The 17,445-nt window shown below is 44.2% G+C and overlaps 1 protein-coding gene across 1 annotated transcript in view; it reads right to left on the bottom strand.

The window, feature by feature from the left end:
• Positions 1-3,775: 3,775 nt before the first annotated feature.
• Positions 3,776-17,445, bottom strand: part of LOC103799290 (protein jagged-2-like) — a gene marked incomplete at its 5' end in the record, with an annotated part of 17,505 nt that continues 3,835 nt past the window's right edge. Inside the window, 9 exons of the mRNA XM_009071598.1 lie at positions 3,776-4,837; positions 7,289-7,445; positions 8,404-8,535; positions 8,996-9,241; positions 11,360-11,475; positions 12,133-12,246; positions 14,958-15,043; positions 16,082-16,109; positions 16,769-16,885. Of these exons, the coding sequence (XP_009069846.1) occupies positions 4,368-4,837; positions 7,289-7,445; positions 8,404-8,535; positions 8,996-9,241; positions 11,360-11,475; positions 12,133-12,246; positions 14,958-15,043; positions 16,082-16,109; positions 16,769-16,885 (1,466 nt within the window). The remainder of the gene's footprint in view (positions 4,838-7,288; positions 7,446-8,403; positions 8,536-8,995; positions 9,242-11,359; positions 11,476-12,132; positions 12,247-14,957; positions 15,044-16,081; positions 16,110-16,768; positions 16,886-17,445) is intronic.

The raw sequence follows: 17,445 nt of genomic DNA, 5'->3' as shown, positions 1-17,445 counted from the left end.
GGAAAGAAATTAACTGAAGTTCCTCCTCTGAGCTTCTCAAGCCTGGAATATTTGTCCCCCAAATGAGTTGATTTACATATTCCTTTCATAAAGGTATTGCAAAGGATCCTTTGAGAAGGATGTGCTCCATCCTCATAGAGGTAGGAACAGGTTACATGTATGAACTGTGGGACTTGGTGTTGGTCCCAAGAATCAAGAAGGTGTTCAGTCTGTGGAAAATTATATGGAGACCTTGTACCACCTTCAGTACCTAAAGAGTCTACAAGAGAGCTGGAGAGGGACTTTGGACAAGGGCATGGAGTGATCAGAGAGGAGGGAACAGCTTTAAACTGAAGAAAGAAGGTTTAGATTGGATGTTAGGAAGAAATTCTTCCCTGTGAGGGTGCTGAGGCAATGGAACAGGCTGCCCAGAGAACTTACAGATGCCCCATCCATCCCTGGCAGTGTTCAAGGCCAGGCTGGATGGGGCTTGGAACAACCTCCTCTGCTGGAAGATGATCTAGAAGACCTAGATGATCTTTAAGGTCCTTTCCAGCCCAAACCATTCCATGTTCTATGGAATCTTGCAGACTGTCTCAAAAACCATGGGCTGTTAAGTTTCAAGCAGGACAGTTGTGTCTCTGTCCAGCTCATCTGTAATATGCATCACCCTGTACATTGTGTCTTCTTACTCTAGGATTAGTATGTGCAGTATAAAAAGGAGATTCCTCTAACCACCCAGATTTGCTGGCTGGATGCAGCCTAGATTTTACAGGGGAAAAGGTGACCCAGAGTCTCAAAAACCATGGGCTGTTAAGTTTCAAGCAGGACAGTTGTGTCTCTGTCCAGCTCATCTGTAATATGCATCACCCTGTACATTGTGTCTTCTTACTCTAGGATTAGTATGTGCAGTATAAAAAGGAGATTCCTCTAACCACCCAGATTTGCTGGCTGGATGCAGCCTAGATTTTACAGGGGAAAAGGTGACCCAGAGAACCATTTACTGACTCTTTAAGAGAGTCTGCAGTTAGGAGTATTACCTATGACATTTTTTTCAAAACATTTGATTGCAAGCAGATGTTTACAATCAAGGGTTTGAAAAGGAGATTTTTGCACTTAGCCTAAGTCCCTGCCATGCTGAAAGAGCTGCACATAACACAATGTGCACAGAGCAAAGGCAAAGAGTTCCACATGCTTCTCGAGAAACATGAATAGGTGCCACAACAGGGATGAACATGGGAAGGGTTTAGTCATCTCTGACTCCCAAAGGGATCTTTACTTCCTTTGCCATTTCTTTCTGCCACCATCTGTGATGAAAAAAGGACATGAGGGTAGTTAGGGTTTGTTTTGCAGCACTGAACAAAACTAATCTGAGAGTCACCTCATTTTGCCTAAGGGTGACACAAACACCTACTTTATTGTTGAGGATGGAGAAAGAGCAAAGCCAGACTCTGCTTTCCCTGCTCAGGATAAAACCCCAAAGGTCAGAGCTAGGCTGCCTGACAGACCCAATGCCAACAACTCCCTGCCACAGCTCGCAAGCTACTTGATCTCTTCTCCAGGCTCATCCTGTCTCTGCTGGATCCAGAGCACCATGATAGCCCACCCAGCACTCAAGAACAATGAGGGAGAGATAGAATGTGACTGAATTGAACCAACACAAATTCCTCTGCAAGTTGCCACCCCAATCCTCATCACCCAAGCTGCCTTGCAACTCACTTTGCCCCTCGTGACCTTTACAGCTTTCAAGACAGTGACTAAAGTGCCTTTCAACCCTTAGGTTGTTCTTGGAAAGGTACAGATAGGAGAGAGTTTTTGTGCTGTATGAAGTAACTTTCTATCCAAGTTTGATCTCAAGGGGAGTAATTACCTGGCCTGCTGGAGAAGAGATTAGACAACAGCAAACGGCCAGAACAATTGAGGTCACCAAGTGTTTCAGGTTAACATCAGACCTTGAAAAGAGCATCAGATAAAAAATTGAACTTGGAACTACTCATTGCTTCAAAAAATCTCAAGGAAGAGCTCTTTAATCATTGGTTTTCCTCATTATGTGGCTCTTGAAAGAGATCTGATTCTGGCAGGGCCATAATGCTTAGCACATGTGCCTGAGCAAGAAGTAGAGATGTAAGAGTTCAATGTTTCCTGCAAAAATCAATCAACAAGAGCCAAAACTACTGAAGAGAGTCAATGTGGGTCATGTGGAGGAGACATGCAACTATATTAAAAAAGTTTTGTACTATGAGGGTGGTGAGACCCTGTCCCAGGTTGCCCAGGGAGGCTGTGGCTGCCCCAACCCTGGTAGTGTTCACAGCCAGGTTGGCTGAGCCTTGAGCAACCTGCTCTGGTGGGAGGTGTCCCTGCCCAGGGCAGGGGTTGGGACTGGATCATCTCTAAGATCCATTCCAACCCCTAAAATTCTATGACTCTATGAATTAGGGTCAGGACTTTCACTCCTCCTCTGTTTAGCCTCATCACATCCCAACCTCCAATAGCTCCAAAACCAAACACACTGTGAAGTGTCTTACACACAATGAGGGAATCATTTTATTAGATTATGGAAGACAGCAGCATTACAGTACAAAAAGTTACAAGAGTAGCAGAAAAAAAGTGTTTTTTGGTTTAAATACTCAGGATTATACTGGGGAACATGAGAAGGATAGTACCCTTTGCTAAACTAACTCCTAACCAGGTTATCAAAATAAGTTCTGAATATTTAGCACAAGTAAAAAAGTTACAACAAACATCATTATAAAATGCTTTAATAAATAGTTTCTTTTCTGAAAGTTTTCTCTTTTTTATTTTTCTTTTTTTTTTTTAAGAACATGTCACAAAAAATATACTAAAACAGATGATCCTGCAAAGCAAATCCTGCAATTCCTGTAGAAAATAACTTCTTCCAACACATTCAGCTTTACATTGCTCCTGGGCCAGAGCTGACGCTCCCAGGCATCTTTTCCTCTCAGTGGTAAAAGTAACTAGGTTTATGCAATGTTATGCCCCTTCAGCAATTCAAATGAACTTAGTTTGCCCAGTTAACAGCAGTAAAAAAAAGCCTTTAAACCAGAAAACCAGCACAGCCTTCCACAACACAGACCCACTGACTCCCATCCCTCCGAGCTTGCCAGCGAGAGGTGAACAAAGCACAACAGAAACAAGAGTGAGGAAAATATTGTTCCCTTCATTAGGCCTGTATTTAAACTCCAAAAAAAATAAAAATACCACATGTAATGAACATATTCACAAAAGAAAAAACAATGCCTCACTATGTGGGTACTGTACAGTAGATGCACCCGTTGTGTTCTTGAGATGGGCTGAACATGGGGAGAAACAAACACTTCTGGATCTATTTACACGAAAGTGGTTATGCTCCTATGTAAATACAAATGACCAACAGGTTCCTAACATTGATTGTATTAACATCATTTTCTAATCTGGACATAACACCCCCCCCAAAAAAAAGGCTTAGAAACTGCCATAAAACCTCCTTTGCTGCAACATAAATTAAAAGGAATGACATGTAAAAAAAAAAAGACCAAAATATTTAAGTTATTAAATCAAATATACAGAGTGATTCATTTAATATGTACATATTTACAGAGAAAAGCACTTTTACTATTAGAAAATAAACTGTGTCAGTTGGGGAACCCAAAGGTCTCACGGTCTCACCTACGTGGGCATGGCAGTCTTTGACAGTTGCTATAGAAAAAGTTTAGTCTCAAGGCACTTGTCACATGCTTCAATACTGCAAGTCTAAAGAAATCCAACAGAAACTAAAAGGCCACTTTTTGGAACCACAGTTGAAAGATCTCTGTAATATTGTCTCATTGTTCCTATTACAAAGTGTGTAAGGCAAATTTGGGAAGGACCTGCCAGAATCCAACGTAACAAGTGCAGTGAGCTGCCATCGGTAGAGATTCAAGGTCATCGAGCAGGTTAAAGTTCAACAATCGCCTCAACCAGGAGGGTTTTTTGTTTTTGTTTTTTTTAAAGCCACCATTAAATTAGAGCAAGTAAGAAAAAGAAATACATTCTGTAAACAGTGTACAGTCCTTTGTAATAAACTTTACATGTATTGAAAATACCTCTCTCCTCCGCCACACAGCGAGTGGGGTCTAGGTAAACTTTACAAAAATAGCAACTATCAAAGATTACTCATTTTCTTTTTTTCATCTGACAGTCGTTGAATAATTTATACAAGGCTAAAGAAACAAAATAAACTTTATTCTTTTTATTTCTTTTTTTTTTTACTCAAAATAAAGAAACTATAAACATTTGACTCCAGGGATTTATTTTTTTTGCCTTTTCAGTCCTCGATGCCAAGCAGAGATGTCACGTTTTGCCCTCCCCAGCAGGCGTCGGCGCGTTCTGCCCACGCTCCACGCACAGCTTCAGTCTCTACTGCCTTCAAAGTTTGATGCATTCACATTTTTTACAGCTCTGTTGTCCATTTTGCCTATCTGATGGGATTTCTTGACTGGGCTGCTCTCTGATGGGTCACACACCTTGGGCGGCAAAGGCTTTGCGAGTTTGTGAGAGAGGAATTTGTCCATTTCCTCGTCTCTCTCCTCCTCCTCCTCCTCCTCCTCATACTCTACATACTCCTCCACTGCATCACAAGTTCTTTTCTGAGGAGCTATGAAGTTTTTGCATTCGTAACGAATGTCTTTGTTGCTGTAAGATCTGTCTATAGGATTTCGGATGGGGTTTAGAGGTGCCCACTGGTTGTTGGCACCTTCTTCTCTGGGAGGACATCTCCTCTCTCGCTCTTTTCTCCTCTTCCGGGTCCACCACACGCAGATGACTATACAAGTCAGCCAGACAATGCTAAACACAGCACAAAGAATCGGAACCAAATAGTCTAGGGGGCAAATGAGAAGAAATAAGAGCCTTGAGTTAGCAGAAGTAGATATATTACCCTGGGCATTTGCAGGAGAAATCTGCCCCTACTTCACTACAGGTTATCCCTGGCAAGATTCTCAGGAGAAAGGAAGGAAGCTGTCATTGCAGCACAGTGATAACTGCCTGAGTGTACCAGCCAATCTGGAAGTGCTCTTCAGCAGCTTAGAGCTGTCCCTGATTAATGAGGGAGGAATGCTCCATTGGAGATATTTTTTCCTCTCCAGCAGACAAACTGGTTATATAAGCAGCATCTTGCTCAAGCACCTGAGTGAAGTTGGCCAGAAAACCTCAGGAATGGCTCCTGAGAAAAAAGGGCCTACCCTAGTAGGACACTACAGAGTGCTGTGCCTCTAAGTCCTTGGAGAAGCACTTGCATCACAGGTGTCTCTGTCAGAAAGAACAGCACTTTGACCATCAAGTCTACACACATTTGTCTATCAGCAGTCTCTAAAACCATCCAGGTTAGACCTATGCAACCAAAATAATCATTCACTCCTCAGGATGTTCCAGTTCTACTCCAGAGTATTGTCACTAGAGATAAGAGTCTTCGCTGCTCCAGGAATAAACAAAAGGACTTGAGGCAATTGCTTTGCTCCACGTCCCCAGTCCAAACTTCAGTACAGAGCTCTCCCAGCCACACAGACCCAGACTATTTCCCCAGAAAAAACATTCCTGAAACTCTAAGTGTGTTTGGACTTTTTTTCTCTCCTGCCTCAAAGACTTTACAGCTAGGATAGAATAACAACTTTTTTCTATTCTTCTTGATAAGCAAAACTTTACACACGGTAAGAGGCAACAAAACATGAAGTGCTTTGCTTTTTGGAGAGAGATTGTCCAACAGCTCTGAAAACAAACATTGCCAAACCTCCACTCCAAGCTCCGACCCAAACAAATTCCCTCATCAGTTCTCCAAGCTTAGAACACGGATCTTGCATTCTCACTGCTAACATAGCTACTGTTTCATCACGTGACCATCGATCCAAGTTTACTTCACAAAAGTTTCTTACTCTTATCCAGAATTGCCTGTAGGCAGATCCTAAATTCAGACTACTTTTGCTTGAATCCTCCACCTGGACACTTGAGCATCCCACAGAAAGGAGATTCTCAACACACACATAAGGTTTGACACCACATTTTATGACAGGTTTCCACCTACCTCACCCAGTTAAAGGGTGACAGTAAACCAAACTAAATCAAAGGGCACGAGAGATTAGTTTACTTCATAACTCCACTAACTAGGGGACAATGGTCTATACTGAGGTCCATATTCAAGTGAGGAGTCTGGAAAGCAATTGACAAGAGAATCAGAGCTCATCCACTATTTTAGGAGAACCTTTAAATCTTATTGAGGCAGGAGGCAAAGTAACCCACACCCTTTTTGCCCATGCAGTCAGAAGAAAGAGGGTGAGGTATGTCAGCATCTCAGCTCAATTCTTCATCTACACAACTGCTGTGCAGGACAAGAGCAAAGTGGACACACTCCTGCAGGGGAGCTGAGGGAATATTTGCCAAAGCTTCAACAAATGAAAGGCATTTCCTAGAAGGGAAATGCAAGGGAAGTGGAACCAGGCAATCTACTAATTGTTTGGACTATGGCTGGAAGATCTTCCAGAAGATTATGTTGGGGAAGTCTAGGGAAAAAGTTGGGACAGTCTCCTAACATTGTAAATTTTTCACTCTGGGGCTTAGTTGAACTTGAGCCTACCAGTGGTCTTCCAGCAGACCTTCTCCTGCCTCCCCCAGGCAGGAACACAGGCATGCAAAATCTTCAGCTGCTTGTTTTGGCATAGCTCTTGGAGAGCCAATACTGAGATAAAGGTCTCTCCAATCACACCATATCCTCTTCAAGGGAAATGAACATTACTCTCTAAGCCAGCTGTGCTCTAGTGAGAAACACATGTTGAAAAGGAGAGCAAAGTTCTACATTATCGTGGCCAAGTGTTGGAAGAAACTAGACATCTTTAACCCTTGGTAAGGTAAATAACACATGAGCACTTCAGGACAGCTTGGTGTCACACTGTCTTCCCTTCCCTGTACTCTCATTCCCTCACAGCCTCAGTGCAGCAGCATCAAGGGCTGAGGTTAGTTGGCTTCAGGTTCATGTAGGAGAATCAGGAAGGATAGGAACAGCACATGAGAACAACTGATCTTGTGCAAGGCTCAGAAGAGAGAACTGGGCTGCAAGTCAGAGACAAAAACATGGCAGAAGTATCTGGGCATGTCACACTAGGAATGAGGTTAAACTAAACCAGCACATGAGCACAGAGCCTTCATTTTGAAGCCACTCGCTCTTCAGTTAGTAACAGCAACTAAAGACACAACATGATCTATCATTTCCCCAGCAGATAAGAGAGCAGCAGGGGAACAGAGAACACTTACAACACACAGAGGGATCCATGGGCAGCCTTACCTGATGAGGAATTGCCCACAACGATGGTCTCCACCTTGACCTCAGTGACTGCCAACATCACAGTGCTGTTCTGCCTCTTGGTGATGGCATTGACGATGGTATTGGCAGCATTCTGGATCAGGCTGTTATCCTGTTCATCTCGGTGGGGCACAAAGGACTAAAGGAGCAAACCAAGAAGTTATTGCACTCACCCAACCATGGAAATGCCCTTTTTAAATCCAGCTACATCTTAATGGAGTTCCCTACGTTGAATTTCCCTGGCAGGAGCTACACACATCACTCTACATTTGCCATGGCACTACCCTGGCTGGCTCTGCCCAAACTGCAGATGCAGTGCCAGACTTGGTGGGTAACACACCTACTTACTAATCCAGTGTGCCTCAAATGAAAGGCAGTGACTTCCATGTCACTTAAACTGATGAGCTCAACTTAGTCACAGTTTGGAGCAGTTCAAGAAGTGGATTATCTAGATGGAAGCTTGGGCTAAGAACAGTCTGCTCTGTTTATACCCTACACTTTGCTCTCTGCATCATGGTTTTTCCAGCACTGGTAGAGACAGTTCAAGCTTCTGCCTGGAGAAACCCTTACTATGAAAACTAACTCTCAGAAACTAAGCCATACACAAGCACCAAGTGATTGGGCTGTAAATGCCTTTAAAGCAAGTTTTTAGCTCAGTAGGGTGAGTTACTCTCACCCACTCAACTTGCACCTTCTTCCATGTCTTGGTGCTTTGCATTTAATGAACATCCTGAAGCAGCCAGAGCAGAAACCTCTTCACAAGACCCAATCCAGCCACCTGCAACCAGTTCTTCTTACTGAGGTCAATGCCCCAAGATGTTTGGCAGAACAGGTAGGCACCTGTGCACCAGTCTGGGCTGAATAAGCCTCTAGAGTAACTCATCAGGAGGCTGTAGTATCCTTCTGTCCTAACAAAACCTGCAGTCCCAGCTGTCTGCCACATAGAAAATTGCAGAATCACAAAAGTGCTTCACAGTCAGACGAAGCCACAGGTTGCACCACCTGCATTCAAGTGAAACAAGCTTCGACAAACCTTCCCCCAGCAAAAACTGACAAGAAAACATTCTTTTGTGCATTAGTATAAGTATCATACTTACAATGGCAACTTCCACTGCATTCTCTGTGGAGTAAGACAGGTCACACAATATTATCAGAGCTCTGTCCCTAGAAACTGTCCTAGTGGCTGGTAAATAGCGAATTTCAGAACAGATGTTCTCTGTGGTGGTGCCCTGTGAGAAGGGAGGGAGATTGTATGAGTTTAGATCAAGGGAAAAATGGTACACAAAAATTAAATCTATTCAAAGTTTTTGCAGTTGCTAAGACCTGATGGAGGCAGCAAAGAGGGCAGCGAGAAAGGCAGAAGAGTGAAGAACAGGGTGTTGGAATAAACAGGGTGTTGGAAAAACAGCTTACATGACTGTCCTAGCACAGTCTGAGCCCATGGTGGAGTGTAAATAGCTCTTCAGGATTCACAGAAGGGAATAAAATATTCAGTGCAAACCCTAATTTTGCCTCACCCTTTGGGCAAACACAATGAAGAGCAGCAGAGGAGTCAGTCTAGTAATGCACTCTGCAAGTTTATAACAGCAAGGAGTGATACTAGAAACCTTCACCTTTTATGCTTTGACATAGACTATATCCCTCCCATAGACAGGTATGGCCAGACTTCTCCAGGAGTTCTGTTCTCACCTGGGGCACTTTGTCTCCATTGAAAATTAAGGTAATCCTCGCACAGTCATTGTCCAGGTAGCCAGAACTGGGCAGACACTTGATGCTGACAGGCAGAGGTTCAGAGGCACTGCATTCTCCCCAGTCTGTGCATGGGGGCTGAAAGCATTTCATGTACTTCTCCTGGCACTCCTGCCCCATGGGGCACTGGTTCTTTGAGTTATCCCAATATTTGTGCAACAGACAAGGTTTTTTTCCACACCACACCTAGAAAAGGAAAAGAAAGTACTGTTACAGCTAATTGCTCTTCTGCATCAAATCCCAACAAGCAATTTGCATAAACTGGTTGTGATCTGCTGCTGACTGGGAAATGTTCATGTTCTGATGCTGCTGTAGTACTAGTAGCAGATGGAGCTGCTCTTCCACTAAATGAGGACACTTTGTACAGGCTGGAGAGTAAAAACTGTGCTAAGATGACCTGAGAAGCCACTGACTGGGCATATCTCCTCAGAAGTTTAGGGATTTGTCCCACATAGCTGAGCTACACTGAAGTTTAAGCATTTATTTTCATTTTGTCATCTAGGTTTCTATATCATAGGAAGAGAAACATCTCCACAAGGATGAATTTCTTTACATTGAGCCCCTGCCAGAGAATGCTGAATATGCTAAGAGCTGATCCACACTGGTGATGATGTGCAGCCTCAACCACACTCCCAAAAGGTAACAGTGTGCTGGGACCACCAAGTCATGGAGGTGCAGCAAGTTTCCAAACACAGCTCCATTCCGGGAGCTGCACTTCAGTGATCCTTGTGGGACAATATTCACCTTGAACATTGTGAGCAGTTTGGGCACCTCAAAGTAAGTAAGATATTGAGTTCTTGGAGAGTGTCCAAAAGAGGCAATGAAGGTGGTGAAGGGCCTTGAGGGGAAGCCACATGAGGAGTGGCTGAGGCGCTTGGGCTGTTCAGCTGGAGAAGAGGAGACTGAGGACAGAGCTCATGGCTGGATATAACTTCCTCAGGGAAGGAAGTGCAGGGACAGCTCTGACCTATTCTCTCTGGGACCAGGGACAGGACCCAGGGAATGGGCTGAAGTTGTGTCAGGGGAGGGTTAGGCTGGAGATTAGCAACTGGTTCTTCTTCCCCCAGAGGTGTTTGGGCACTGAACAGCTCCCCAGGGCAGTGTCACAGCCCCAAGGCTGACAGAGCTCCAGAGGTGTTTGGCCAATGCTCTCAGGTACAGGGAGTGATGGTCAGGGATGTCTGTGGAGGGCAGGAGTTGGACTGGATGATCCTCAAGGGTCCCTTCCAACTCTGATTGTTCTGTGACTCTTCCAGCTCAGGATATTCTATGATTTTATGTAATACTATACAGCTCTTAGTTCAGGAGCTGACAAACTTCTTAAAGCCTAAATGTCAGCAAGAAAGCACATTCCCTTCACTAGGCAGGAAAACCCAAATACACCACATGGATAAGTTGCATTTACCACCATTGGAGATCCTAGTTCCTACCATGTATTGTTATCTTCTGAAGACATCTCAAACTTGAAATCACAACACTGTAAAGGCTCTAAAATAGCATTTCTAGACTGCTAAGTGCAAGATGTAGTTATTTCTTTGCCTACTGTGTGCACTTAGTTTAAAAACAGTAAGATTAAAACTGGCTAGATAAGACCCAGAGGTTCAGTAACTGCTGCTTTGAGGTAAAGAGGGGAGAGAGCCATGTATAGCAATGCCCTGTGTGCTGTTACTGCTCATCTGGAGTCACCCACCTAGCCCTGCCACGTGTCAGCAGCACCAACCTTCACTCTCCAGCTGTGGTGTCTGCACAGGTACCACAATCCCACTGGGAAATGCTCTCTCAGAGGGCTGAAAGGTTTGGAGCACATCCACTAATGTGTTCAACCTCAGCTAAGGTTAGTCTTACTCTAAGTCTCAACCACCAGGATATAGTCCCTAATAAATATACAATAGTTGAAATCTGTCAGGTCATAAACCTACTGAAGGACAAGACAGAAAGGCAATTAATACCAATGGAAGAACCTTCTTCCTTGTGTCCTGTGACTTGGAACTAAAGTTTAACAAAATTAGGAGCTCTAAAACTGCTGTGTAAGCATTAGCAGAGTGAATTATTTCTCCTTCCAAGGATCATTATTCCATTCCAGGTCATATTTCATTCCTGCAACAAGTGTTCTAGAGATCCTGTTGGAGCACGCAGAGACCAGGACAGTAACTCAGGATTGTACAGACAATCCATAAATACTTTTACAGGAAGTAATTTTTTTTTTAAATAAAGGAAATTTAGGGGAAACAAAGACTAACTTGTGCCTGAAGATCAATAAGTGTTTCAGCCAGAAGAACTTCAGAAGACAGGTCCAAATCCTACCTTGGTGCAGTCAATACGTCCATCCAAGCAGTGGCAGCTGTTGCACTCCTGTTCCCACCTGCTGCCATGGGGGAAGGTCATTCCTTTCAGCCAACAAGGCTTCCCAATTCCAATCACTGAGGGAACAAAAAGCACACTCAGACACTTCACCTCTGAGTTAAAGCTGGACAAATTCAAACAACAAAAAGAGGAGTTACCATTCTTTACACTGTGTATAAACTCTAGGCTGGCTAGGCTGTACCTTTCTGGCTTTTGGGCAGAGGTGGATCATAGAATCATAGACTCAACCAGGTTGGAAAAGACCTCCAAGATCATCAAGTCCAACCCTACCATGGTCACTAGACCATGGCACTAAGTGCCACATCCCGTCTCAGCTGGAAAACCTCCAGGGGTGGTGAATCCACCACCTCCCTGGGCAGCACATGCCAATGCCTGAGCACTCTCTCTGAAAAAAATCTCTTCCTAATAGCCAACCTAACCCTCCCCTGGTAGAGCTTGAGTCTGTGCCCTCGTGTCCTGCTGCTGGTTGCCCGGGAGAAGAGACCAACCCCCACCTGACTCCAACCTCCTGTCAGGGAGTTGCAGAGGGTGAGAAGGTCTCCCCTGAGCCTCCTCTTCTCCAGGCTGAACACCTCCAACTCCCTCAGCCTCTCCTAATGGAACGTGTGCTCCAGTCCCTTCACCAGCCTCGTTGCTCTTCTCTGGACCTGCTCCAGCACCTCAATGTCCCTCCTGAGCTGAGGGGCCCAGAACTGTAGCAGATATAGCAATACCTTCTTGGCACCTTGGTCCAATTCTTCCAGGGGGACAAGTGCATCGGTATCCATTTATTTCGTCTATACAGGTGGCACCATACCCACAAGGGGAAGATTGGCATTCGTCAATATCTAGGCAGAAAAGAGGCAAAACTCAATGAAGAGGACACAGAACATTGTAATGAACCATTTACTCAGCTGCAATCAGACAATACCTCCTTGCTTGAAGCTAAAGGACAGTTTGGCTGCAGAATGAATCTCCCAGTGAAACAGTTGTACCATTTCAGCAATAACTTTCTAAGAGACTCCTGGTAACTGCACCCTGACTGAGGTTCTGGTGACCAAAACAGCATCACATGCTGACTCAGAGCAGAGGTGTTGGACAGCTGAAGGTGCTACTAATGCCTTCTTCACATTCAGCCATAGAACTGCAGTCCCACATCCTGTCCTGGCACTAATCTCAGACATTTAGGCTTCCTAGAAAAGCACATGTTCTCATGAAGTTATCACAGTGCAAGTGCTGAAAAATGCACTGTCCCAACAATGCTCAGAAAAGTGACTTACTGCCCATACAAGCCACCACAAGGCAGAAGAATAATAGCTTAGTTTACAACACTTGGAACATACTTTTCTTCATAACCTTGAAATGGAGGGGAGATTAATGTAGTACACACAAATTTAGTGCAAAAGCCTCTTACAAAATACCCTCAAAACAGGAGATTTCAACCTAGAGGTCTGTGGAAAAAGGCAGAGTCCATTCTGATGCACAGCAAGTTGTTATTTCTATCCTGTGGACATGACCAATGATAGTAATTTATGCAGCAGCCTACAAAGGGCAACAGAAACCAAGTTGTGAGCCACAGCCACCAACTGCTTCACTCTGAACCACAACCATTCTCTCCCAAAGCATCTTCTGAAAGGTTTCCTTCCACTGCAAATGAATGCCCATTCCAGCCCCTCAGAAAAGCTGTTCAAACACCAGTTCTTGACTGAGGCACAGCATCAGCTCATCTTCTGTGCTTACAGGGCTAGACTTCAACACTGAGCAAGATAAGTGGCAGCAGTGAGGCTGTTACAAGTCAGCAAAACCATCAGATGTGGAAAGGGCTTTTGGTTCTATTGCAGATTCCTTCAGAACTGCAGTAAGATCAAGTTTCATGCAAATGTACAAGTGTCACAAGTATCCAAACATCTTCAGAGTTTAACTGCTCTTTCCTCCTCTCCTCAGTCTATGGAGGTTTAAGATTCTCCAGCCTCTGTATGTGGAAAAAAGTGACTGGTAACTCTGCTTCTGTATCAACCATAAAAGGCATTTTTGCCAGAGCTACTCCTTCCATCCATACCAGTCTAAACAAGCAAAACAGTCTGCAGTTCCATTCCAAACACACAGCATTTGTCTGTGATGACAAGGAGTCCTATCTGCAGTTCTTGTCTGTAAAAGGAGAGTTCGATATCCCTCACTGGATGTGAGGGCCTAGATACACAATGATCTGTGGTCCTATAGCCAGAGATCACCAAGCTGGTGCTCTTCTACATGTGCCACAGCTGCTCTGCAACCAGAGGTGCTGGTTCCTTTTCTACATGTCAGAATGAAGTCTCAACTTGAAAGCACATCTCCATACTGGTGGAGTGCAAGGACCAAGCCCAAAAGCCTTGAGGCTACAGAAGACTCAAAGTCTGATCTGCCAGAGAAGTAGAAACAAAACTAAAAAGAAGGTGTCTATCCATGCAAGTCAAAATGGTAACATTCCATTAAAAAGCCTCCAAACAAGCCCAAAATACTAAACAAATAGCAAATCCCGCCTAGATTCTTCCACAACGCTTCAACACAGTTTTAGGGTCTGTTGTTCTCCCTTCTCAGCTTCAGAATGATTGCAGTGTAACAGGGTTGTTTTCTAGCTTTGAAAGACCTTGATCATACTTCTCTGTTCTTCAAGTGCCAGCACGAGACTCCTGATGTTTCCATGTGTGATGTTGCCATGGATTTGGGTTTCTGATGTTAAATGGAACACCTACTAATATTTGTCATCTTTGCCAACAAGTGGTTAATAAAGAGAAACATTTCAAACTGCAGTTTTCCTGAAGCAACACCCCAGAAACTCCAGGATGTTCCAACAGAATCCAGCAAGTCTTTGGGGAATAATTTAAGCCAACTCATTTCAGTCCCATTTCAGGAAGACAGGAGCACAAGTTGTCACCATTTACAAGGTACCAGAACTTCTGCTTCACTGTTTGGAATTCAGCTGACCTAACAAAAAAAGAGTCACTAAGTGTTTTTTGTAGAGTCACTAAGGTTGGAAGAGACCTCTAAGCTCATCAGCTCCAACCATTAACCTGTCACTGCTGGAACCCCTGAACCAGATCCTCCAGTGCCACATCCAGACACTTCTGAAACACCTCCAGGGATGGTGACCTCCACTACCTTCCTGGGCAATATCCCAGTGCCTCAACACCACAACAGGGAAAACATTTCTCCTCACATCCAATCTGACTCTGCCCTAGCTCAGCTCAAGTCCATTCCCTCTAGTCTCTCCCTGCAGCCACAGCAGAACACACATCCCCCACCTCTCTCCAGCCCTGGCAGGAGTTGCAGAGAGCCAGGAAGTCACCCCTGAGCCTCTTCTCCAGGCTGACCAACCCAACTCCCTCAGCCCTTGCCCATGTGCTCTAGCCCTTTGCTGTCCTCGTTGCCCTTGGCTGGACTCGCTCCAGAACTTCAATGGCCTTTGGGCAGTGAGTGCCCAAAGCTGAGCACAGCACTGAGCTGTAGGACTGGACATTTCAGCTGATCAGTCCATCAAAATGATACACCCACCCAGGTCTTTCTCCATGCAGGTACTTACTGATTCTGCAGTCAGGCCCAGCAAACCCAGGGGCACATTCACAGCGAAACCAGTTCACACCATCGACACAGATTCCTCCATTGTAACTGTGGAAAGAACAAACCTCTCATCGCACCTGAGGACTCCAGGACAGCTCACTGGTCTAAGCTGAGCACGAGATCCAGGTGTCATGCACTGTGCTCAAAGGCAAATTCCTATTGTCCCTGTTCCCAGGATTTCTCACTGTTCAACAGCTCAGAGCTAAAAAGTCCCTGCTAAATCATAACACAACTCTACTTCAATAGCCTTCTACATTGCTTCATTGGGCTCCAGTTAGAGCTTTGCTAATCACAGCTTCTGCTGCTGGTCAGAAGGATGTTTTACTCCTAATAACAGAGAAAGCAGAACACTAGATAGACAATATTGCTTAGTAAGTCGCCTGTCAAAACAGCAACACCCTACCAAAGTGCATCCATGGGGAAGCACAACCCCAGAACTCAGGGGTGGGGGCAGCACTTTGGAGTGCAGAGAAAGCTCCAACTTTGGCAAGTTCGGTGCTTTTTTCAACACATGAAGCACAAGTTATGGCATCAGAATGTAGAACAGAGAAGGCAGAGATTGTTTACTTCACCCCACACATCAATATTTCCCCCCTTCACCCATAGATATCCACTTCTATATTGGGAATATTCCCATTGTGTCTTCCAAGACTTTAATTCTGCTTTTAAAACACATCTGTGCATAGTAATGGAGCTAACAGGATACTTCATACTATCTAAAATTACTTGTTGCAAACTAACAGGCTTTGATTTCTCATTTTTCAGTCTCAAACTCAATGGCAGATGCTTGAAAAGTTATCAAGTCTCATTAGTTTCACATCACAGCAATTTAGTGGTCAGTCCTGGCGTAGAAACTATACTAACATACTTTTAGCCATTTGCTCCTGAATCAACTCAGTATTGGTTTTGGCCTTTGCTGCTGTCAAGGAATATGTATAAGGCATGAAAAAAAATGGGTTTAAGATATTTTACAGTCTGGTTTCAGTTATGTTAGAGTAGAATGAGCTCTAATCTGGAATGGAAATCACTATTAGTGTGGTCACTTCCATGTTCACAACAAGACAGAACTGGAGTTCACATACTCACCATGGGTGAGGGTTGCAGTCATTGGTGTCTGCAAGAAAGAACACAGACTAGTGTAAATAGTGGCATATTTTATAACAGATAAAACTGCAGTGCAGGACACACTATATTTGCGAAGGAAAGCAAAGTAAAATAGCACAGAATTGAATATTTTCTTCCACACGTGCAAAGAAAGTTCAATTATCATATCCACTTAGAGGAAAAACAGAGCTCAAATGCAGATTTTTCCCTCCCACTCTGAATGTTATGCCTTGGGGGGAAAAGATTAAAAAGTCTCAAAGCTGCAGGTTTAACTGTTCTGGCATACCAAGACAATGAACTGGTTAGGTGGAGCAAACTGCTGTCCTAGGAGAAAAAGGCTCAGACCCTCCTGCCTGCTTTGCCATCTGCTTTCCACTGTTCAAACTGCTCTTTCTGTGAGGATTTCTCTTGCTCTGCACATATTCCCTCAATGATATTCCTAGAGCAGCCTGAGTGTCTGATTCTGGCAGAGACTCGATGCAGAAAGCAGCACGACAAACTCTTCATTCATGACTTGAGCATCGTCTTCTTTACCTACCTCCCACTTGGCATGATTCAGAGGTTTTGGCACATGAAGCCTCTAAACTTGCTTTGTTTCAGTTAGCAGCTCTCTGCCAGACACTCCCAATATCCCAGGGGAACACAGAGGAAGAGAGAGAGAAGCCTTACTCTGTGTGCATGTCCGTCCTTCCCAGCCTTCTTTGCAGATGCACGAGAAGGAATCTCCACTGCCAACACATGTTCCACCATTCATGCAAGGGTTCAGAATGCAGCTGCTGTTTTTAGCTTTGCAAACAGAAAAGGGCTTTCTTTAGCACAGAAAAGGAGTGTTTATCATCTGGGGATGTAGATATCACAATCCTAAACAATATTTAAGTCGACAGCTCAAGGTTTGCAAGGTTAAAACACAAACAAAAGGAGTCACATTGCAGGATGCTCTCACCTGCCTTCACCATCATCCCAGCTCCATTGTTTAATTGGGCCAGGAAATGGTATTACAAAGTAATTACCTATTTTCTACCCCATCTGAGTAAGCATCCTTCAAGTATTGCTAAATTGCTGGTGAGTTACCCAGGTCATTAGGAGTTCTTTGTTATACTAGTACTTAAAGCTCAGGATTTGATTAAATGCTGCAATTGTATCTCAAAAATGTAAAAAAAACTGTCCTAAACTACCTCCATTCCATTTCCTGGCCCTCGTGGGAGTTTGATATGCAGAAAGATGTACCAAGGATATTAAATTCCATCTCCTAACCAAAAATCAGGAGCAGTTCCCTAGAGCTGGCAGGAACCTTGCAATGCCCTGGGAAGAACCACCTCATTCCATTTCTCCTGTGTCTGCCTGCT

Source organism: Acanthisitta chloris, unplaced genomic scaffold (genome assembly GCF_000695815.1).
Source record: "Acanthisitta chloris isolate BGI_N310 unplaced genomic scaffold, ASM69581v1 scaffold42673, whole genome shotgun sequence".
Classification (NCBI taxonomy): domain Eukaryota; kingdom Metazoa; phylum Chordata; class Aves; order Passeriformes; family Acanthisittidae; genus Acanthisitta; species Acanthisitta chloris.
This window is presented reverse-complemented; position numbering and strand designations above follow the sequence as displayed.